Source organism: Heptranchias perlo, chromosome 1, assembly GCF_035084215.1.
Source record: "Heptranchias perlo isolate sHepPer1 chromosome 1, sHepPer1.hap1, whole genome shotgun sequence".
Lineage (NCBI taxonomy): Eukaryota > Metazoa > Chordata > Chondrichthyes > Hexanchiformes > Hexanchidae > Heptranchias > Heptranchias perlo.
This window is the reverse complement of record NC_090325.1, coordinates 65,509,678-65,534,768: the sequence shown is the minus strand read 5'-3', so window position 1 is coordinate 65,534,768 and position 25,091 is coordinate 65,509,678. Positions and strand designations below refer to the sequence as shown.

The 25,091-nt window shown below is 44.1% G+C and overlaps 1 protein-coding gene across 2 annotated transcripts in view; it reads left to right on the top strand.

Moving 5' to 3' along the window:
* Positions 1–25,091, top strand: part of LOC137322890 (interleukin-6 receptor subunit beta-like) — a 70,207-nt gene that overhangs the window by 20,409 nt on the left and 24,707 nt on the right. For both annotated transcript variants that reach the window (XM_067986091.1, XM_067986099.1), the window contains exons 3-9: positions 1,101–1,218; positions 3,667–3,836; positions 4,082–4,239; positions 4,774–4,933; positions 12,446–12,525; positions 15,048–15,261; positions 18,919–19,110. In XM_067986091.1, coding sequence (XP_067842192.1) covers positions 1,101–1,218; positions 3,667–3,836; positions 4,082–4,239; positions 4,774–4,933; positions 12,446–12,525; positions 15,048–15,261; positions 18,919–19,110 — 1,092 coding nt within the window. The remainder of the gene's footprint in view (positions 1–1,100; positions 1,219–3,666; positions 3,837–4,081; positions 4,240–4,773; positions 4,934–12,445; positions 12,526–15,047; positions 15,262–18,918; positions 19,111–25,091) is intronic.

Sequence of the window (25,091 nt, the reverse complement as noted above, 5' to 3'; positions counted from 1 at the left end):
CAGGGTTCAGAATCATGGGTCCCAGATCTCATGGATATTTGCCTAAAAAGAAACATCACATCAATGTGAAGGCTCTGAGATCAGTTTCTGAGGATGTGCAGCAGTCTGGAGTCTACAGCCCTAATTTTTTGCAATATTCAGAGAAGCTTTCTCTTCATTGCTGGAATCAATGGAGCGTGTAGCAGCTTAATTGGAATCTGCAGCAGATGCCCACAGCAAGAGTGGCCAAGGACCAGTCAGTGCCTCCTCTTCCATGGGAACACAGACTGCTGCCCTGGTGGCAGTAAGAGGCAGATTAGACATACTGGCTTTCAGACCCTGGGGATTGGGATGCAGGCACTGTCTCTCAGAGCTTTCAGGATTTGATAGCTGCCATTAGACCAGACTGGATGATCACTGGAGAAACAGATGCAGGGCTCAGTGAAATAGCTATGGCTGCAGGTGACCTTCATAAGGCTACTGTTTTTCAGGACAACATTACATGTCAGATGTCTAGCCTTCCCCCTCAGAGTACGACACATGTGGGATGTAGGAGGCCACACCATGCTACCCAGGCACAAACTCCAGATATGCAGTCAATTGGAACTCTCTGCCATTTCTTTTAAAACAAATTTTGGAGAACTTCCTTTGCTTAGAACCCAAACTATTTAAATATTGCCTGCTAATTTACCAAAATGCTGTCTGTAATTGAAGCATTTGTAAGACTTCAGCAGAACAGGAAGAGCTGAAAAAAAGTGGACATGAACAAAGGAGCTCCTACAATATAAACTTTCACAGGAATGCAGGGAGACACCAGGCAGTGCAAGCTACAGAGTCCAGTGGTGGTTGGAAAGTCATGTTAAAATATTTAATGAAGGGTGGGTTCAAGACTTCAGGTTCACTGTGCCTGACCAGTGCCCGGGTGTAGGGATACAGGACAGTTTGCTCTATATGTGCAATATAGACTCATATTCTAATTACATTGCAATTCTTGAACCTTGTAATTAACAGATTAGCCTATTTTGTCTTTGCAACAGGTTATATTACTTGTTCAATTAAAATCTGTAATTATATTATATTCTTTAATTCATTGTTGAGCATCATCTTTCCTTTCTCTCCAGTACCACCTGAGAAACCCACAAACTTGTCCTGCATAACGTATTATGATAAAAATATGACCTGTTGGTGGAATCCAGGAAAAGACACACATGTCCCAACCACGCACCAGCTAAAGTTGTTGTGAGTATTCTATTTTGCTAATTCTATGGACAAGCATCCATGTGGTCTAATGTAAAAAGAGTACAGATACTGACATTGGCAAGTTAATATTGACCTAATAGCGAGCCTTCCATATGCCTATTGACTAGTCTGGAATAAATGAGTCCTGGGTGCTCCTAAAGTCACTGGCACAAATGCATAGTGTTGGACCATATTATAACCAGGTCCCTGCTATTGATTGCTGTCCAGTCATCCATGATGGAAAGTAACATTGGTTGATCTAATTGAGGTATTAATAATGATTAAGGGATTCAACAGGGTAGATACAGAGAAACTATTTCCTCTGGTGGGGGAATCCAGAACAAGGGGGCATAATCTTAAAATTAGAGCTAGGCCATTCAGGAGTGAAATCAGGAAGTACTTTTTCACACAAAGGATAGTGGAAATCTGGAACTCATTCTCCCAAAAGGCTGTGGATGTTGGGGGTCAATTGAAATTTGCAAGACTGAGATCGATAGATTTTTGTTATGGTAAGGGTATCAAGGGATTTGGATCCAAGGCGGGTATATGGAACTGAGGTACAGAGTTCAACCCAGAGAAGTGTGAGGTAATGCACTTAGGGAGGGCAAACAGTAAAAGGGAATACATAGCAAACGGGAATATATTGAGAGGGGTAGAGGAAGTGAGAGACCTTGGAGTGCATGTGCACAGGTCCCTGAAGGTGGCAATACAGGTAGATAAGGTTGTGAAGAAGGCATACGGAATGTTCTCCGTTATTAGCCGAGGTATAGAATACAAAAGCAGGGATGTAATGATGGAACTGTATAAAACGCTGGTGAGGCCACAGCTGGAATATTGTGCGCAGTTCTAGTCACCACTTTACAGGAAGGACGTAATTGTTCTGGAGAGAGTGCAGAGAAGATTTACAAGAATGTTGCCAGGGCTTGAAAATTGCAGCTACGAGGAGAGATTGGATAGGCTGGGATTGTTTTCCTTGGAGCAGAGGAAGCTGAGGGGTGACTTGATTGAGGTGTACAAAATTATGAGGGGCCCAGATAGAGTAGACAGGAAGTACCTGTTTCCCCTAGCGGAGACTTCAAGAACTCGAAGACATAGATTTAAGCTGATTGGCGGAAGGATTAGAGGGGACTTGAGGAAAAACTTTTTCACCCAGAGGGTGGTGGGTGTATGGAATTCACTGCCTGAATTGGTGCTAGAGGCAGGGACCCGCAACTCTTTTAAAAAGTACCTGGACCTGCACCTAAAGTGCTGTAAGCTGCAGGGCTACGGACCGGTTGCTGGAAGGTGGGATTAGAATGGGCACCTGGTTGTTCTTCAAGCCAGCGCAGACACGATGGGTCGAATGGCCCCCTTCTGTGTTGTATCTTTTCTATGGTTCTATAGATCAGCCATGATCTAATTGAATGACAGAGCGGGCTCAAGGGGCTGAATGGCCTACTCCTGTTCCTCTGTTTCTATATAAGGACAGGGTCAGGCTGAGGTGTAGTGCCACAGTCAAATAGCTTGCTAACACTCAGGCCCTGAAAATGCATAGTCCAGCAAGCCTGCCAGTGCTCTCTGCCACTGACCCTGCCAGAGTATGCTGGGCCAGGGGAAGGGCATCTAATTTGTATGGGGCCAGCAGGCACCCATGATACTTTGGGCACATCTCAAGTCCCTGACTGCCCCAGCTGCTGAGAAATCTGCCCAGGAGGCTACCCAGGACAGGGGGGGATGTTACCCCCCCTCCCCCCCAGACACCTACCAATTCTGCCCCAAGCCGAATGAAAGCACATTAAAGTACCAACTTTCAGTAATTCTTTGACGGTCCGTTCCCTGGTCAGGACCCCTAGGTGGAGCACCATTTCTCCTCGCTGAGCATACCAATCACCAGTTGAACGCTGGGCCTTTGACAGGTCAAGGCCAAGGAAACTCCTGACCTGGGATACTCCACCCCCACTGAGTCAGGACACCATGTTTGGGACAGACGAACGTTCCACCCCCAATGAGGCTCCCCCAGAAACTGAGGATGCCAGCTGAGACCTGGTGTACCTGAGTCCTGGCCTACTTCCTGGGCCTTTCACTGCACTCCCACTGGAGTTACAGCAGGAGTGAGCAGGAAGCCCTGCATGTTCTCGGGACCTCACTTTCTAAACTCACATATGAAGAATGGCTACTTGGGTACCAAGGGAGGTTGGCTCTGGGGAATATTACCCCACTTTGAGTCAGGAAAAGAGAGAAGGTAATTGGAGGAAATGTTAAAAAGGAAAAATTGTATAAATAAAATTTGATGCATGCATATGTTAAATAATGAAGGCTTAGAGTTAAAGATCGTTCTATTCCTATAGTGCTCATAATTAAATTGTGATCTGTTTTCTGAAATAGATGACAGGAATCAGACCGTGTAACAACCGTTACCTTAAATCAGTCTGACGTGTTTCTTTATCTTCCATTTGTTCCATTTTTCAGCATTCCTTCAATTCGTTTACAAAACTGCACACCAGAATATTCCAAGAATTTGTGCACAATTTTTTATCCAAATATTCGCTATTATGTTGATTATAGCATTTGGGTGGAGGCAGAAAATAATTTTGGAAAAACTGACTCGGATCACATAGTGCTGGATGCAATGGATTCAGGTGATGCTGGAACTCCATGTAATGGAGCACCATCTTAAAATGACATGCAGTAAAAGTGTATTATTGTGAGACTGGATGTAATACAATAAATGAACAGAAATACATTTATTATTTACTATGTTAATGATTGTGATATAAAAATGCTTCTGATTATGTACTAGGTATACAAAATAATCCATGCTATAACCACCAAGTAATAGAATTTCACAGATTTAATAATTACATTTTGAACTGATATGTTTTAGTAAAACCTGAGCCCATTTTCATCACATCGGTACAACCTGGGCAAGGACTGAGCATGGCATTGATTGTGAAGTGGAAAAACCCTTCGAAATTGCCAATAGTGTTTCCATTAAAATACCACCTCCAATATCAAATGGCTAAGGCTGTGGACTGGATTCAGGTACTTTAACTGGCCATCAATGGCAAAAGATTTAACGAAAATACTGAATTTTTAAAAATATCTGAGTTGTTTATCGTTCAAAGTTTGAAATGTTTAATGTCGCTTTTGAGATATCTATGGAGCTGATACATAGGCTTGTTGTTTAACTTTTGAAACTATGAAGAATTGAAGCCTTAAAAGTTAAGCTGTCCTTTATTCTGCTCTATTCTAAGCTGGAGATGAATCTGTATACTTGCATCAAAAGTCACAGACAAAAGAGTAAACAATGTGCAAAATTGTGCTTTGTATCTTTCCTCTTCTTTCAATTGGTCGATCTTCTTTCTTCTCTCGAAGACGGTAGTGGGTATTCGGGCCCATACAGTTAGCAGATAGGAACTTTCATCCTGCCAGTTTGGTGTGGGCTTGAAAAGGCCAGTCTGTATCCCACTGTACCACCCAATCCCCTATAGGTGGTCATTGAGACAAATATCATTGTAAAAATATGAATTTGTACATTTTTCAACCAACACAAGTTTTTTGTTCCTTCTACCTTAGATTCAACTAGAGGGAGCGTCTCCTCGTAGAGAGTCTTTCACGATTAAAGGCCTAAAGCCATTTACAGAGTATATTGTGACAATATGTTGTATGAAAAGAGATGGGAAAGGTTACTGGAGTGATTGGAGTTTGGAAAAAAGTGGAACTACTTCTGAAGACCGTATGTAGATTGCAAAATATGTTTACATTGACAATATTCAAATGAATTTGCATGTGTTAGAAATGAAAACAATGCTGATCTTTCACAGGCAACCAGAATTTTAGTGAACTCTTTTCTTTTACAGTCATATTGTTGCACACCCACTTCTAAAGCCTGTATACTAACATTGCCTATTGGCTATATGATCATGGAACTGGAATTCCAATACTGGAAACTGGGTGACATCATTGGCCTTGTAATCAGATATCTCCTTCAATTGTACAAAGGGCCATCATTACTCTATTGAGCCACTGGCACTTGTAAATCAACAGTCGTTTTCTATTTATGAAATGACTCTTATCGTACTGCTACTGGTGTATCTGTGACAGGTCAGAAGCTTGTCCTATTTATTGTCTTGGAACCTCATATTAAGGGTTGATCTTATCTCGCGGGTGGTAATGCGGCCAAGCGAGTGGCAACAGGGAGGCTCAGCTGATTTTAACGACCAGGCCTCATTGCATGCCACCTCCTGACCAAAAGGTCCAGGCACTCGTCAAGAAGCGGCCCCCGCCACGTAGTAAGTTGCTGCGAGGGGGAAATCCCGGTCAAGGGAGAGGGAACGCCCGTGGCAAGGGAGGCCCAAGGTTTCCTTGTGGAACCCAAAGGAGCATACCTGCTCCTCCTGGCCCACAAGAAAACAAAAAAAAAATGAAACTTGCCTCTTCTGACCCTGGTTCCTGCTTCTGGCTCCTGGAAGCCACCATTGCTTTCCCACTCGGACCTTAGGTTAAAATAGCAGATCAGGTCTCGATGACATCATCGGAGTCCAATCTGTATATTTAAAGAGACTTCCCCCCCCTTTCAGGCTTACAGCGGGTTAAGCGTAAGCATCGTGACATGCTATTGTGATGTAATAGGACTCTGATTTACGTAAGTTATGAGGCTCCCACCTGCTTTAGGCGGGTGCTTCATCCGCCTAACATCGCAAACAGTCGGAAATGGTCGGGATCTGAGCAGGTAAGTAACCTACTAATTTTTAACTGCCTACCTTCCTGGTTTCCACCGAGTGGATAGGGTTAAAATCGACCCCCACATTTAACTGTGTCTGGACTGTAGATACTGTGGAGACAGCCCGTTAGCTTTATCCTGAAATTAGTCAATTAAGGTAAAGGTGCTTGGAATTAGGTATGAACGGATTTGGATCTGGTATTTGAGTGGAATTCATGAAATTATCACATTAATTCGATCAGCTTTGTTCAGCAGTAGAATTGATTTCATTTGATTTCCTGTATCAAAGTTTGAACTTTTTAGGCTGTGTGTTCCCAACTTCTCACTTCTTCTGAGCCCTGGAGATAGAGGCCGAAGGCTCCGTGGGGGTTGAAAGAAACTTAAAATATAAGCTTTATATTACGGATGCTGGTCCAGGACAACTACTAAAAAAAATTTGTGAAGTGTTGCTCGCCTTATTGTTTTTGTATATCCAAGGAGGTATCATTTAAATGTTCTATAATCAAGTGAAATCTGCTCTGGTGATTTTCTGCTACTGTCTATTTTTTGCTTAAACCTCATTTGTAGTTTATAGCCTAATCCGCATGTTCTAATAGTATGTCTATTCTTCCACTATCTGAAGACCAGGAGAATGTGAGAGGGCTCATGACAATTTGATGAACTAACTAAGGTAACAAGGGTTTCTGTTTTACCTCCAGGTAATGATACATTACCAGAGATTGTTCGTATGTTGGTTCCTAGGGAGCAAGATAGCGCTAGCAGTAGTGGTCTTTGGTGTAGAGTATGAGATGAATACCTGTTGAAGCCCTGTCAGAAGTGGCGTCTTTTGGCTGAGACTTTAATACGAGGCCCCGTCTGCCCTCTCAAGTGGACGTAAAAGATCCCATGGCACTTTTTCAAAGAAGAGCAGGAGAGTTCTCCCAGTGTCCTGGCCAATATTTATCCCTCAACCAACATCACTAAAACTGATTATCTGGTCATTATCTTATTGATGTTTGAGGGACCTTGTAAAATTGGCAGCCGCATTTCCTTCATTACAACAGTGACTACACTTCAAAAGTACTTCATTGGCTGTAAAGCGTTTTGGGATGTCCTGAGGTTGTGAAAGGCACTATATAAATGCAAGTCTTTCTTTCTTTCTACCATATCAGTGTGTCATCCTTTATTTATGGATTTCAGGACTCTCATAGCATAGGAGTTGCATGCCTGATTACTCAATGATATAAGATCACGTACTGAGCCTAACACATCTTCCATTTCTTACTTGTAACTTAGACAACAGCTTTTGTTATCTAGTTATTCATCAGTTTTGATACAAGGTTTAACATCTGCAAAAGAGAACACTTTATTCACTTTCATACTAACAATAATTAAGATTAGTGACTTGTCACATCCCCGTCATGGTGAATCCCGTGACTTGTTACATTGTGACACACCATGGTGAATCCCGTGACTTGTTACATTGTGACACACCATGGTGAATCCCGTGACTTGTTACATTGTGACACACCATGGTGAATCCCGTGACTTGTTACATTGTGACACACCATGGTGAATCCCGTGACTTGTTACATTGTGACACACCATGGTGAATTCCGTAACTTGTCACATCGTGACATGCCATGGTGAATCTCGTGACTTGTTACATCGTGACACACCATGGTGAATTCCGTGACTTGTAACATTGTGACACACCATGGTGAGTCCGGTGATGTGTCACAACATGACATGCCATGGTAAATCCTGTAACCTGTTACATAGTGACACGCCATGGTGAATGCCGTGACATGTCTGCCATGGTGAATCCTGTGACGTGTCACAATGTGACATGCCGTGATAAATCCTGTGACGTCACAACGTGACACGTCATGGTAAATCCTGTGAATTGTTACATCGTGACACGCCATGGTGAATCCTGTGATGTGTCACAACATGACATGCCATGGTAAATCCTGTAACCTGTTAGATAGTGACACGCCATGGTGAATCCCGTGACATGTCTGCCATGGTGAATCCTGTGACGTGTCACAATGTGACATGCCATGGTAAATCCCGCAACATTTATATCCTCCAGTGACAGGCACGATTTTTCTCAGAAATCGTGTGAATTTTAAAGTCCACACTACTTCTGGGCAAAATTGTAAGGGAGAGACTGTCAAGTGCTAGATGCAGGTCAGGGTTTGTGAGGTAGAGGGCAATAATGCCTGACAGAGAAAGGGGCTTTATTGCCCTGTATGGTGCATTCTGCTTGCTCCGATGACTGCCCCGATTTGCAGAACGTGAGTGGCTGTAATATAGTGGAAGAGGAATAGGGAAGGAGCTGTTACTCAGCCCTGCTTGGGCCTGGTTTTCAGAGAGCAAGATTTTCCTGATTTGACCTGTAGCTGTCCCATAATTTTGAAAATTTCCCATGACAAATCATCAGCCTTAATCACCTTGGGGATCATTTTCTGATTTTGCACCCATGACAAGGATCTACACCTGCTGCTTGCACATTTCAGATATTCGACCCATACTGCATATTTTTTTTTTATTCGTTCATGGGATGTGGGCGTCGCTGGCAAGGCCGGCATTTATAGCCCATCCCTAATTGCCCTTGAGAAGGTGGTGATGAGCTGCCTTCTTGAACCGCTGCAGTCCGTGTGGTGATGGTTCTCCCACAGTGCTGTTAGGAAGGGAGTTCCAGGATTTTGACGCAGCGACGATGAAGGGACGCCAATATATTTCCAAGTCGGGATGGTGTGTGACTTGGAGGGGAACGTGCAGGTGGTGTTATTCCCATGTACCTACTGTCCTTGTCCTTCTAGGTGGTAGAGGTCCTGGGTTTGGGAGGTGCTGTTGAAGAAGCCTTGGCGAGTTGCTGCAGTGCATCCTGTGGATGGTACACACTGCAGCCACTGTGCGCCGGTGGTGAAGGGAGTGAATGTTTAGGGTGGTGGATGGGGTGCCAATCAAGCGGGCTGCTTTGTCCTGGATGGTGTCGAGCTTCTTGAGTGTTGTTGGAGCTGCACTCATCCAGGCAAGTGGAGAGTATTCCATCACACTCCTGACTTGTGCCTTGTAGATGGTGGAAAGGCATTGGGGAGTCAGGAGGTGAGTCACTCTCCACAGAATACCCAGCCTCTGACCTGCTCTTGTAGCCACAGTATTTATATGGCTGGTCCAGTTAAGTTTCTGGTCAATGGTGACCCCCAGGATGTTGATGGTGGGGGATTCGGCGATGGTAATGCTGTTGAATGTCAAGGGGAGGTGGTTAGACTCTCTCTTGTTGGAGATGGTCATTGCCTGGCACTTGTCTGGCGCGAATGTTACTTGCCACTTATAAGCCCAAGCCTGGATGTTATCCAGGTCTTGCTGCATGCGAGCACGGACTGCTTCATTATCTGAGGGGTTGCGAATGGAACTGAACACTGTGCAGTCATCAGCGAACATCTCCATTTCTGACCTTATGATGGAGGGAAGGTCATTGATGAAGCAGCTGAAGATGTTTGGGCCTGGGACATTGCCCTGAGGAACTCCTGCAGCAATGTCCTGGGGCTAAGATGATTGGCCTCCAACAACCATTGCCATCTTCCTTTGTGCTAGGTAAGACTCCAGCCACTGGAGGGTTTTCCCCCTGATTCCCATTGACTTCAATTTTACGAGGGCTCCTTGGTGCCACACTCGGTCAAATGCTGCCTTGATGTCAAGGGCAGTCACTCTCACCTCACCTCTGGAATTCAGCTCTTTTGTCCATGTTTGGACCAAGCCTGTAATGAGGTCCGGAACCGAGTGGTCCTGGTGGAACCCAAACTGAGCATCGGTGAGCAGTTTATTGGTGAGTAAGTGCCGCTTGATAGCACTGTCGACGACACCTTCCATCGCTTTGCTGATGATTGAGAGTAGACTGATGGGGCGGAAATTGGCCGGTTTGGATTTGTCCTGCTTTTTGTGGACAGGACATACCTGGGCAATTTTCCACATTGTCGGGTGGATGCCAGTGTTGTAGCTGTACTGGAACAGCTTGGTTAGAGGTGCAGCTAGTTCTGGAGCACAAGTCTTCAGCACTCCAGCTGGGATGTTGTCGGGGCCCATAGCTTTTGCTGTATCCAGTGTACTCAGCCGTTTCTTGATATCATGTGGAGTGAATCGAATTGGCTGAAGACTGGCTTCTGTGATGGTGGGGATATCGGGAGGAGGCTGAGATGGATCATCCACTCGGCACTTCTGGCTGAAGGTGGTTGCAAACGCTTCAGCCTTGTCTTTTGCACTCACGTGCTGGACTCTGCCATCATTGAGGATGAGGATGTTTACAGAGCCTCGTCCTCCAGTTAGTTGTTTAATTGTCCACCACCATTCACGACTGGATGTGGCAGGACTGCAGAGCTTTGATTTGATCCGTTGATTGTGGAATCGCTTAGCTCTGTCTATAGCATATGACTTTCCTACCATTTCAAATAATGGTCAGAAAATCATGGGTAGGATTTTAACGGTGAAAAACAAGTGGATTGGGGGCAGGGAGGCAGTGAAATTTGCAACAATTTCGGATCCGCCCCCAACTCACCCCCAACCCGCCTTCAACCCGCCCATTTCCGGTTTTTACCAGGGCAGGACGAGGGGCAGGCGACCATCCACTCTCAGGAGGCAGGTTGGTCACTAAAATCTTTCAAGGAGGCTGCGGGCCTCCATTTTCTCAGGTTTTGTGATTGCAAATCTTGGGAGCGAGGATAAGACCATAAGAGATAGGAGCAGGAGTTGGCCATTCGGCCCCTCGAGCCTGCTCCGCCATTTAGTGAGATCGTGGCTGATCTGATTTTTACCTCAACTCCACTTTCCCACCCTTTCCCCATATCCTTTGACTCCCTTGCTGATCAAAAATTTGTCTAACTCAGCCTAGAATGTATTAAATGACTCAGCCTCCCTCCCCTTTGCCCCTTGATTTTCTACTATTATTGATATTCTTTTAGTGTCTTCTACTGCGAAGACAGATACAAAATATCTGTTCAATTCCTTTGCCATTTCCTTGTTTTCCATTATTATTTCCCCAGTCTCATCCTCTAAGGGACCGATGTTTACTTTAGCTACCCTCTTCCTTTTTATATACTTGTAGAAGCTTTTACTGTCAGTTTTTATATTTCTTGCTAGTTTACTCTCATAATTTATTTTCTCCCTCTTTATTATTCTTTTAGTCATCCTTTGCTGGTTTTTAAAGTTTTCCCAATCTTCGGGCTTACCAGTAATCTTTGCCATGTTGTATGCTTTTTCTTTTAACATGATACCATCCTTGATTTCCTTAGTTAGCCATGGTTGGTTCACCCTTTTTGTGGGGTCTTTCCTCCTGACAGGGATATATTTTTGTTGCGAGTCATAAAATATCTTTTTAAATGTTTGCCACTGCTTATCCACCATCATACCATCTAATCTGTTTACCCAGTCCACTTTAGCCAATTCCGCCCTCATTCCTTTATAATTGCCCTTATTTAAGTTTAATACAGTAGTTTCAGACCCAAGATCCTCGCTCTCAAACTGGATGTGAAATTCCCAGGCCTTCTCCTTCACGTCACGTGAGAGGAGGCGAGAAGGCCCGAAACAACAGGTGAGTGCCTTTCTGGCACAGCTTGTGGGCCCAGAGGAGCAGGAGTGCTTCCCCCAAGCCCAACAAGCCTGCCTACAACGACCGCCCCAACGATTGCGACGCTCCCACCCCCCGCAACAATCGCAGCCACCCCCAACAATCGCAGCCACCCCCAACAATCGCAGCCACCCCCAACAATCGCGGACACTCCCACCAATGATCGCGGACATCCCCAACGATTGCCCCCCCCTCACAATAGCGACTCATCCCCCCCCCCCAACAATCGCAGACGCCCCCCCAACGATCGCGGACGACCGCGATGACTTTGATCCCAACCCACTCCCCCAACCCAGTGACTGACCTCCGATAACTGACCTCTCTCCACCTCCCCCGATGACTGACTGCCCCCTCCGGTGACCCCTACGCCCCCATGCCCCCGGTGTCCCCATTCTCCCAGTGCCCCCATGCCCACCGGTTTCCCCATAACCTCGATGCCCCCATGCCCACCGGTCCCCCCATGCCCACCCATTACCCCTTGCCCACTGTGCCCACCCATGCCCTTCCACGGCCCCCCCCCATCCATACAATGTAAGAGTTACCTGATGACTTTTCATGTCCTGTTCCTTGCTCTGCTCCCGTCCGACTGAGGCCAGCCTGTCAATCAGACCGGCCTGTGAGACAAGAAACCGACTAAAAAGTACTTTCGGGTTTCCTGTCCGCAATTCGACCTCCTCCGCCCCCTTCCCGGCTCCGAGTCAGAATCCTGGCCCACGAGTCTGAACTTCTGGGATACACTTACTATGGGCTAGGCTCCGCACCAGGAACAAAAAGTCAGAAAATGACCCCTCATACGTCCACCATTACACACCTGTGTGTTGAACTTAAAAGCTATTTTAGAATTCATGCCTCCTAACATTTTTAATGAAAAAGAAGTATCAGTATTTATTTTCTCTTATGTTTTAAAATCCCAGAGCCATCTCAAGGACCAAACCTTTGGATGGTAAATAAAAATCCAAAATCACAAAGCAGAGCAGTACTCATCATGTGGAAGGTAACGACTTCATCTGTTTGATTGTAGACTTAATAAGGTCCTGTTTACTTTGAATGGTAAAGACAAAGGCTTTTTCTATTTTTCAAATAAAAACCTGCAAGGATCTTAATGGCACTTACCTCTGAACATGTTTTATTTTCTATTTATCTATTTAACCATCTATTTATGACTTCAAGTCCTTGAAACAATAGTTAATGGGTCAATGATAAGAGGCAACTAGATATTTTTCAGATTATTCAATAGTCTTAATCCTTAAAATAAAATCACAATTATGATTAAGCTGGTTAATTGAAAGTCGCTGACTCCTTAGCTTCATTGAAGTGTCAGCTGTGGTTCAGTGGTAGCACACTTGCCTGTGAGTCAGATGGTTGTGGGTTCAAGCCTCATTCTAGAGACTCTAGGATGACATTCCAGTGCAGAACTGAGGGAGTGCTGCGTTGTCGGAGGTGCCGTCTTTTGGATGAGATGCTAAATCGAGGCCCCGGCCTGCCCTCTCAGTTGGACATAGAAGATCCCTGACACTATTCGAAGAAGCACACAGGAGTTCTCTCTGATGTCCTGGCCAATATTTATCCCTCAGCCAACATCAATCACTAAAACAGATTATCTGGTCATTATCTCATTGCTGTTTGTGGGACCATGCTATATGCAAATTGGTTGCTGTGTTTCCTTGCATTACAACAGTCACTACACTTCAAAAGTACTATATTCATAGTATGTGCAGCAGAGGAGGAGGCTATTCGTCCCATCGTGCCTGTGCCGGCTCTTTGAAAGAGCTATCCAATTAGTCCTATTTCCCCATAGCCCATTTATCCAATTCTCTTTTGAAAGTTACTGTTGAATCTGTTTCAACCACACTTTCCAGATTATTACAACTCGCTGCGTAAAAAAATGTTTCCTCATGTTGTCTCTGGCTCTTTTGCAAATCACCTTAATCTGTGTCATCTGGTTACCGACCCTGCTGTCATTGGAAACAGTTTCTCCTTATTTACTCTATCAAAACCGTCCATGATTTTGAATACCTTCCCTTATCCTTCTCTGTTCTAAGGAGAACAACCCCAGCTTCTCCAGTCTCTACACATAACTGAAGTTCCTCATCCCTGGTATCATTCTAGTAAATCTCTTCTGCACCCTCTCTAAGCCCTTGACATCTTTCATAAAGTGTGATGCTCAGAATTGAACACAATACTCCAGCTGTGGCCTAACCAGTGTTTTATAAAGGTTTAGCATAACTTCCTTGCTTTTGTAGTCTATTCCTCTATTAATAAAGCCCAGGATGCCATATGCTTTTTTTTAACAGCCTTCTCAACTTGTCCTGCCACCTTCAAAGATTTGTGTACATACATCCCCAGGTCTCTCTGTTCCTGCACCCCCTTTAAAATTGTATCATTTAGTTTATATTGCCTCTCCTTATTCTTCCTATGAAAATGCAACACTTCACACTTCTCTGCGTTAAATTTCATCTGCCATGTGTCTGTCCATTTCATCAATCTGTCTATGTCCTCCTGAAGTCTGTTACTATCCTCTACATTGTTTACTATGTTTCCGAGTTTTCTGTCATCTGCAAACTTTGAAATTATTGCCTGCATACCCAAGTCTAGGTCATTAATATACATCAAAAAGAACAGTGATCCTAATACTGACCCCTGGGGAACACCACTGTATACTTCCCTCCAGTCTGACAAACAACCGTTCACCACTACTCTCTGCTTTCTGTCCCTTAACCAATTTTGTATCCGTGCTACCACTGTCCCTTTAATCCCATGGGCTTTAATTTTGCTATCAAGTCATTGGCTGTAAAATGCTTTGGAACATCCTGAGGTCGTGAAAGGTGCTATATAAATGCAAGTTATCTTTATCCTCTTGGATCTCTAGTTTTATCTACATCATGGATTGGGACTGCTAATCCTCATTAGCACTGACCATATGTACTACTTGCATCTTTTTGAAGATTCATTCGCAAGATCACAAGATACTTATCGGTGAGAAACATAATTCAGCCCATCTTAGTTCATCCATCCAGAACAACCCTACATTCCCCCAATTGCTGCTTCTAATTGTTTCTTAAATGATTCCAGGGTTTTCACTTCCACCACTCTGACTGGAAGACCAATCTAAGTATTGACCATTCTTTGTGTGAAGAAGATCCTCCTGCTATCTAATCTGAAGTTACCTTTTACTGGTTTGAACTCATCACCCCTTGTCCTACACCACACTGTTTAATTTAAACTAGTATTATGGAATAACCATTTACTATCAACTACCTCTATAAGATCATCTCTCAGACTCATCTTGAAAGGTCCAACTTTCCTCAGAACTTGAACCTCTGATATTACGGGTCAGCCTTGTGACTCTTCGCTGCACTGCCTCCACTGTTTGAATGTCTTCCTTGTTTCTTAGTAAATCTTTTAAGGCCTCTAAAATATTTTTCATTTAGTCTGATGTCTACTCATTCAACTGATATACATATAAAATGAAAAGATATTATTTAATTTAAATGTCATTTTAATTTAAACATACAGGAACTAAACAAGTCTGATGCTAATGGAATCATCTTAGGATACCGAATGCAGATAAAAGAAAGGAAGAGTCAGTCAGTGACATGGATCAACAGTACTGATCTGGAGTATAGTCTCATTCTTTCTGGAGAAGCATACACAATAACCATCACTGCCTACAACTCAGTTGGGAACTCCCCTGAGTCAACTCTGACAGTGCCCCCAGCAAATCAGGAAGGTAAGCGTAACAAATAAAACACACAAATCAGTGACTCAACTGGTAAAGGCAGTGTAAAGCTGGGCCATACCGACCAAAAGTTGCCAGAATTCAATTCCAGTCTGTGCTGAATAAGCTGACCTCAGCCAGCATGGCAGAATTAGTGCTACAACTGGTGTAGTGCCCCTGAATGAGGGAGGCAACTTGAGATACTGGATGGGCTAAAAATTGATAAAGAAGAGGTACTTGAAAGGCTAGCTGTACTTAAAGTAGATAAGTCACCCGGTCCGGATGGGATGCATCCTAGGTTGCTGAGGGAAGTTAGGGTGGAAATTGCGGAGGTACTGGCCATAATCTTCCAAACATCCGTAGATACGGAGGTGGTGCCAGAGGACTGTAGAATTGCAAATATTACACCCTTGCTCAAAAAAGGGTGTAAGGATAAACCCAGCAACTATAGGCCAGTCAGTTTAACCTCGGTGGTGGGGAAACGTTTAGAAATGATAATCCGGGACAGAATTAACAGTCACTTAGATGAGGGTGGATTGATTAGAGAAAGCCAGCATGGATTTGTTAAAGACAAATCGTGTTTAACTAACTTGATAGAGTTTTTTGATGAGGTAACAGAGAGCGTAGATGAGGGCAATGAAGTTGATGTGATGTATATGGACTTTCAAAAGGCGTTTGATAAAGTGGCACATGGTAGGCTTATCACCAAGATTGGGGCCCATGGAATAAAGGAGGCAGTATCAACATGGATACAAAATTGGCTAAGGGACAGGAAACAGAGAGCAGTGGTGGTGAACGGTTGTTTTTCAGACTGGAGGGAGGTGTACAGTGGTGTTCCCCAGGGGACAGCGCTGGGACCACTGCTTTTCTTGATATATATTCATGACTAGGACTTGGGTGTACCGGGCATAATTTCAAAATTTGCAGATGACACAAAACTTGGAAGGGTAGTAAACACTGAGGAGGATAGTGATAGACTTCAAGAGGATATAGACAAGCTGGTGGAATGGGCGGACACGTGGCAGATGAAATTTAACGCAGAAAAATGTGAAGTGATACATTTCGGTAGGAAGAACGGGGAGAGGCAATATAAACTAGAGGTCACAACACTAAAAGAGGTACAAGAACAGAGAGATTTGGGTGTATATGTGCACAAATCGTTGAAGGTGGCAGGGTAGGTTGAGAAAGCGGTAAAAGAAGCATACGGGATCCTAGGCTTTATAAATAGAGGCATAGAGTACAAAAGTATGGAATTCATGATGAACCTTTATAAAACACTGGTTCGACCACAACTGGAGTATTGTGTCCAATTCTGGACACCGGACTTTAGGAAAGATGTTAAGGCCTTAGAGAGGGTGCAGAAAAGATTTATTAGAATGATTCCAGGGATGAGGGGCTTTAGTTAGATGGATAGACTGGAGAAGCTGGGGTTGTTCTCCTTGGAACATAGAAGGTTGTGAGGAGATTTGTGAGGTATTTAAAATCATGAAGGATCTAGACAGAGTAGGTAGAGAGAAACTGTTCCCATTGGCGGAAGGGTCAAGAACCAGAGGACATAGATTTAAAGTGATTGGCAAAAGAACCAAAGGTGATATGAGGAAAAACTTTTTTACACAGCGAGTGGTTAGGATCTGGAATGCACTGCTCGAGGGAGTGGTGGAGGCAGATTCAATCATGGCCTTCAAAAGAGAACTGGAATAAGCACTTGAAAGGAAAAAATGTGCAGGGCTACGGGGAAAGGGCGGGGGAGTGGGACTAGCTGGATTCCTCTTGCATAGAGCCGGCATGGACTCGATGGGCTAAATGGCCTCCTTCCATGCTGTAACCTTTCTATGATTCTATAATTCTATGATTGCTATCCATTCACTCCTGTTGAAAAGTGTCTGTTAGACATGGACAGGATTGGAATCCACTCTGACGTCTGCCACATCAGCAAGGCAAGAAAGTCCAGTGGAGGAGTGCTGGTCAAGGGAGAGGTGCTGGGATACCCACATCCCCACCTACCCCAGAAGGAACATGTAGGCACTCTCAGATTCCTTTTAGGAGTCTAGGTATTGATCCTAGTCTGAACCCCCAGGTGGTCCCCACAACTGCTAGTGGGTCAGGCGGATGTCTGGTCTGACCAGATGTCCTCTGGCAGTCATATGCCCTTTGAAAGCTCAGGGCATGGGAACTCCTGATATAGAGATTCCCCACCTCGGCCATATCCCCTCTTATGATTTGCACGGGGTGGCCGGAGGCTCCACCCTCAATAGGCCATCCCGGAAACTTGGGCACAAGGCCGGGACAGAGTGTATCCGGGCCCCATACTAGTTTGCGGCTGTTCCAGCTGACTCCGGACAAAGTTACGGCAGGAGAACAACGGAATGGCCGTAGATTTTCGGGGCCACTGTCTAGGCTCACACATGAAGAATGGTCAGCAACCAGTGACTGTGGGATATACAGCAAAAGTCAACATTTTCAACAGTGGAGGAAAGAGAACATTGCCAAAAACATTTTCTTTAAATCCAAAGGCTTGACTGCATCTGAAATCATTTTTCAAAGTATTCCCCCCAAATACATGATCACATAATTTGCATTAATAGATCCCTCCAAGCAATGAATTAGCTGAACAGTTGCAACATTATTTTTCTTTAAGGATGTGTTTTCCCTCTCAGTTTCCATTCCCCATTGTTGATATTCCGATTTAAGTACAAATCAATTATCTTAGAAGATTTTGCTTTTCCCATGCACTCCTTCCAGCTCCATATTCAGGTAAATATATACACAGGGCCTAACACCTGTTTCAGTTTATGTCCTTTCCTAATATGGCAGGCGGCGCACTTCCGGACGAAAATGTGCGCACACTTCCTGGATCTACCTCCCACCCAGAGCCTGGCTACCAATCGAGGGTGAAAATAGCACTGGCAGCCCGCCCATAACTCTCAAGCATTTGGACTCAGAAAAATTGGATAGTATCACAACAGGGTCACCAGAGCCAGTAGAAGTGCAGCTGTGGGGCTATCTCTGGTGCAAAGTCCAACGGAGTGGAAAATCTAGCCCTAAGTGTCTTCAGGAGAGGAGGGATAAACATTAAATAATCAGGGGAATCAAACAAGTGAATGCAGATGGCTACTGTGTGCAAAACTAATATCGGAGACCCAGCAAACACAAACTAAATTGAAACCCGAAAATAAGTCAGAACTTTTTCACCCAAATATTAAGAGCATTACGGAAAAAGTTATCGAGGAAGCCCATTGAGCAGCTGTATAACTGAATTCAACAATTAAATGTACATCTAAAGAGAAAACATTTTGAGGAATGTGCTGAGAAGGCAGTAGCAGGGTTGATCTATGAAAAAGGGGAACGGCTTAAAGATCTTGTTGCTTTTTTCCTGTTGTTACATGTTCTTAACTTACGGAATAACTTCTTCACAGAGCAGTCAATTCATGAAATAGCCTGACCCATAATACAGTGCTTTACAGTAAATACAAAATCAATTCCTGATTCAACGTTACAGGGATTTGGGTTCCAGTTACATTCACAAATTTGGCATTCTGAGGTGCACATACAAACCCAGCACCAATGTACAACTAAACCAGACTATTAATTTCAAACATCAACTCTGGTTCGAATAGTGTCAGATGGCATTTTCTAATGATAAATCTCACAGCTTTGTTTTGGTTATAGAACTCCCACCTGTACTACATGTATGCACTGCCTCACATGATGACCAGTTGATGGTGAAGTGGAAGGCTCCCAATTCCACTGTAAAAAAATACGTAGTTGAATGGTGTGTGGCGGAATCAGACAGTAATCACTGCAGTGAACCAGGACAGTGGATGTATGAACCCAACTCTACTGAGAAGGCATTTGTACATGGTGAGTGCTTATTTGTTGTAATATATGAAAAAATATTCTTGTTTAAGAAGTCAACAGTCTAGCCTAAATGTTCTGATTGCTGTTATCTAAAATCAGGCGTTAACCCATTTATTTTAAACGGTTTAACGGCGACATTAAAATAATGCCAATTGGAAGATCTAGGCTGGCATAATTACTGTACTGCATTGTCATCCCTCCACTGCAACATGGTTAAAGAAACAAAATGGTACTGATACAACTTGAAGCTCCAAGACCCACCATAAGAGGTGATTTTGGCAGCTACATTGATGGAGGTGCCATAGGGTAGGGGTTCCACTCAATACCGAATCCCCCACCATCAACATCCTGGGGGTCACCATCGACCAGAAACTTAAGTGGACCAGCCATATAAATACTGTGGCTACAAGAGAAGGACAGAGGCTGGGTATTCTGCGGCGAGTGACTCACCTCCTGACTCCCCAAAGCCTTTCCACCATCTACAAGGCACAAGTCAGGAGTGTGATGGAATACTCTCCACTTGCCTGGATGAGTGCAGCTCCAACAACACTCAAGAAGCTCAACACCATCCAAGACAAAGCAGCCCACTTGATTGGCATCCCATCCACCACCCTAAACATTCATTCCCTTCACCACTGGCGCACAGTGGCTGCAGTGTGTACCATCCACAGGATGCACTGCAGTAACTCGCCAAGGCTTCTTCGACAGCACCTCCCAAACCTGCGACCTCTACCACCTAGAAGGACAAGAGCAGCAGGTACATGGGAACAACACCACCTGCACGTTCCCCTCCATGTCACACACCATCCCGACCTGGAAATATATCGCCGTTCCTTCATCGTCGCTGGGTCAAAATCCTGGAACTCCATTCCTAACAGCACTGTGGGAGAACCTTCACCACATGGACTGCAGCGGTTCAAGAAGGCGGCTCATCACCAGCTTCTCAAGGGCAATTAGGGAAGGGCAATAAATGCCAGCCTCGCCAGCGACGCCCACATCCCATGAACGAATAATTAAAAAAATACAAGGATGGACCCCAGAGCCAAGCTAATTTTCTGGGGGCAGGATCACTGGGAGGCTCCCTGGCCACTGGGGGAGATAAGGAGAATGGCTGAGGCAGACCTTGAAGGCCTGTGGCAACATATCATTGCAGGCAACCTCGGTGCAAAGCACCTTTGCCTTTGCAATTGATTACCCTGATAAATTGCATCGGCTTTCTGGCCCTTTAAAATTTAAATGGCACCTCAACCACCCACATCAACGCTGGACAGTAAGGACAAATAGGCATCCCTTGTGCCCTACATTGCCGAGGGCAAATGATGAGAAATACGCCATATGAAATGTTCCCATCATATGCGTGTAATTATAACATGTCCTTATATTTGGGTGGATGTAATATGGCCTAGAAAAAATGTATTTTACAAGAAAATAGTAAATAAAACAATTTTTACACTAATCTGGCAACTTATTAATGTCTATTTGTACCTCGAGGCGTCAACTACAGTGGAATACCTGTCAGCAAACATTGGGGTTTATCAAATGTTTCTTCACTCTACATAGTAATGCCTTTGAAAGAAACGTTAGGACCAATTTTAAGAATACTGCTACTAGAAGGAAACTTCACCTGCTAGCCACACATATCAGGAAGTGCAATGAGTGTTGTTATGTACACAAACACAACAGCCATTTTGCACACTTCAAGATCCCCCAAATAGCAATGAGATGAATGACCATCTAATCTGTTTTTGGTTGAGGAAGGAATGTTGGCTAGCGTACCAGGAGACCTCCTTGCTCTTCTTCAAATACTGCCAAGGGGAATTATTAATGTCCATGCGAACAGGCAGTCAGGATCTCCAACACAAGTTTCCTTCAGTATTGCAGTGAGATGTCAACCGAGACTATGTGCGTCAGTCTAGATTATGTACTCAAGTTTTGGAATGGGACTTGAATTCAAAAGTCTAGATTTTCTCCTCGGGTGAAATCCCAAGCATTAGTAGGGTAGATTCACTCAATGTCAAGCGAGCTGATCCATTTCCAGGGGCAGCCTAATTAAAATATTTAGGGTGAACTCCGGGCATTAAATTCAGAGCTCGTCCATTGGGGAGGAGGGGCAGAAACTTCTGTGCTGCTGCAGGATTTAAAGGGCTGCAGCAGTTTAAAGGGCTGTTTATGCCGTTTCACTAGGGTTTCCACCAATCTTCCGGCTACACAGGAGGCCACAAGAAATGTAGTTGTTACAGGGGATTCGATAGTCAGGAGGATAGACCAGGTGTTTCTGCAACCGCCGACATGAGTCCTCCATGGTGTGTCGCCTCCCTAGTGCCAGGGTAAAGGACATCACTGAACGCGTGCAGAACATTTTGAGGGGGGAAGGGGAAGAGCCAGAAGCCGTGGTCCATGTGGGAACCAATGACATAGGAAGGAAAAGGGTCAAAGTCCTGCAGTCAGAATTTCAGGAGCTAGGGAGGATGCTAAGAAGCTGAATCTCAAAGGTAGTAATCTCCGGATTACATCCAGTGCCACGCGCTAGTGAGTATAGGAATAGTAGGATAAGACAGGTTAATGTGTGGCTTGGGAAATGGTGCAGGAGGGAGGGCTTCAGATTCCTGGGGCATTGGGACCAGTTCTGGGGCAGGAGGGATCTGTTCAAGGTGGATGGGTTGCACCTCAACAGAGCTGGGAAGTTAACTAGTGCTGTGGGCGAGGGTTTAAACTAATTTGGCAGGGGGATGGGCACCAGGATGAAACATTAGAGAGGAGAAACAAGGTTCACAGTGGACTGGGAGGGACAAATAGCACAGGAATAAAGAATAGTTCAGAAATAGGAGGGGTCAGACAGGGGGCAAATGCGACACAGTCTCAGATGAGTTTGCTGTGCATGTGCGTGAGTGGATGTAGCGTGGTAAATAAGGTTGGTGAGCTGCAGGCTCAAGTCGCCACATGGGACTATGATATTGTATCAATAACAGAGACCTAGCTCAAAGAAGGGGAGGATGGGTACTAATTTTCCTGGCTACAAGGTATTCAGGAAAGGTAGGGAAGGAAAGAAAGGAGAGGTGGGGTGGGAGGGCTTGGCAGCATTGATCAAAGAAACTATTATAGCACTGGAAAGGGATGATGTAGTTGAGGGGTCAAAGACAAAATCTATTTGGTTAGAATTAAAGAACAACAGAGGAGCTATTACACTACTGAGTGTATACTATAGGAGATAGAGGGGCAATTTTGCAGGCAAATTACAGAAAAATGCAAGAACTACAGAGTAGTGATAGTAGTGATAATAGGGGACTTAAATTATCCCAGTATAGACTGGAACAGGAGGAGGAATTCCTGAAATGTTTACAAGAGAACTTTCTTGATCAGTGTGTTTCCAGCCCAATGAGGAAGGAAGCAGTGCTGGATCTAGTTCTGGGGAATGAAGTGGGACAAGTGGAGCATGTTTCAATGGGGGAGCATTTAGGGAACAATGATCATAATATCATTTGGTTTAGAATAGTAATGGAAAAGGACAAGGAACAATCAAATGTGAAAATACTTAACTGGAGGAGGGAAAATTTCAGTGAGTTAAAAAGGAATCTTGCCCAGGTGGATTAGAATCAAAAATTGGTAGGCAAAACAGTAAATGAACAATGGGAGGCCTTCAAGGATGGAGATGGTTTGGGTACAAAGTAGACAAATCCCCAGGAGGAGGAAAGGAAAGGCATCCAAAGCTAGAGCTCTGTGGATGACTAAAGATATAGAGATTGAAATGAAACAGAAAAAGGAACCTTATGACAAATGTAAGGTTCATAATACAGTAGAGAACCAGGCTGAATACAGAAAGTACAGAGGAGATCTAAAAAAGGGAATAAGAGGGGCAAAAAGAGAATGAGAATAGATTAGCAACTAACATAAAAGGGAACCCAAAAGTCTTTCATAAACATATAAATAGTAAAAGGGTAGTCAAAGAAAGGGTGGGACCGATTAGGGACAAAAGAGGAGATCTTCTTGTGGAGGCAGAGGGTATGGCTGAGGTACTAAATGAATACTTCGCATCCGTCTTCACTAGAGAAGAGGATGCTGCCATTGTAGCAGTAAAGGAGGAGGTAGTAGCGACATTGAAAAGGATAAAAAGAGACAAAGAGGAGGTACTTAAAAGATTGACAGTAGAAAATTCACCCGGTCCAGATGGGACGCATCCTACATTACTGAGAGAAGTAAGGGTGGAAATTGCAGAGGCTCTGGCCACAATCTTCCAATCCTCCTCAGATATGGGAACGGTGCCAGAGGACTGGAGGATTGCAAATGTTATACCCCTCGTCAAAAAAGGGGAGAGGGTTTAAACCCGTCAATTACAGAAATAGGAGGGGCCTAAAGTTTGACTAACTTGATTGAGTTCTTTGATGAAGTAAGGGAGAAGGTTGATGAGAGTAATGCGATTGAAGTGTATTTGGACTTTCAAAGGGCATTTGGTAAGTACCGCATAATAGACTTGTTAGCAAAATTAAACCCATAAGCTTAAAGGGACAGTGCCAGCGTGGATAAAAAAAATCGGCTAAGGGACAGAAAGCAGAGAATAGTGGTGAACAGTTGTTTTCAGACTGGAGGGAAGTATATAGTGATGTTCCCCAGGGGTCAGTATTAGGAAATAGGAGCAGGAATAGGCCATTTGACCCTTTAAGCCTGCTCCGCCATTCAATGAGATCATGGCTGATCTGATTTTGGCCTCAACTCCACTTTCCTGCCTGTTCCCCATATCTTTTGAATCCCTTGCTGATCAAAAATTTGTCTAACTCAGCCTTGAATATATTCAATGACTCAGCCTCCACTGCTCTTTGGGGCAAAGAATTCCAAAGGTTCACAACCCTCTGAGAGAAGAAATTTCTCCTCATTTCTGTCTTCAATGGGTGACCCCTTATTCTGAGAATATGCCCCCTTGTTCTAGATTCCCCTATAAGGGGAAACATCCTCTCAGCATTTACACTGTCAAGCCCCTCAGAATCTTATATGTTTCCAAAAGATCTTCTCTCATTCTTCTAAACTCCAGTGAGTATAGGCCCAACCTGTTCAATCTTTCCTCATAAGAAAACTCTTCCATTCCTGAATCAACCTAGTGAACCTTCTCTGAACTGCCTCCAATGCAAGTATATCCTTCCTTAAATAAGGGGACCAAAACTGAACGCAGTACTCCAGGTGTGGTCTCACCAGCACCCTGTACAGCTGTAGCATGACTTCCCTGCTTTTATACTCCATCCCCCTTGAAATAAAGGCCAATATTCCATTTGCCTTCCCAATTACCTGCTGCACCTGTATGCTAACTTTTTGTGTTTCATGTACGAGGACACCCAAATCCCTCTGTACCACAGCATTCTGTAGTCTTTCTCCATTTATGTAATATTTTGCTTTTTTATTCTTCCTATCAAAGTGGATGACTTCATATTTTCCCACATTATACTCCATCTGCCAATTTTTTGCCCACTCGCTTAACCTATCTATATCCCTTTGCAGACTTTTTGTGGCCTCCTCACAACTTACTTTTCCACCTATCTTTGTATCATCAGCAAATTTGGCCACAGTCCACTTGCTTCCTTCATCCAAATCATTGATATATATTGTAAATAGTTAAGGCCCAGCACTGATCCCTGCGGCACCCCACTAGTTACAGATTGCCATCCTGAAAATGACCCCTTTATCCTGACTCGCTGTTTTCTGTTTGTTAAGCAATCTTCTATCCATGCCAATATATTACCCCCAACACCATGAGCAGTAACCTTTTATGTGGAACCTTATCGAATGCCTTTTGGAAATCCAAAAACACTACATCTACTGGTTCCCCTTTATCCACCCTGCCCGTTACTTCCTCAAAGAACTCTAATAAATTTGTCAAACACGATTTCCCTTTCATAAAACCATGTTGACTTTCCTTGATTGTATTATGAGTCTCTAAATGTCCTGCTACTACTTCCTTAATTATTGATTTTCCCAATGAGAGATGTTAAGCCAATTGG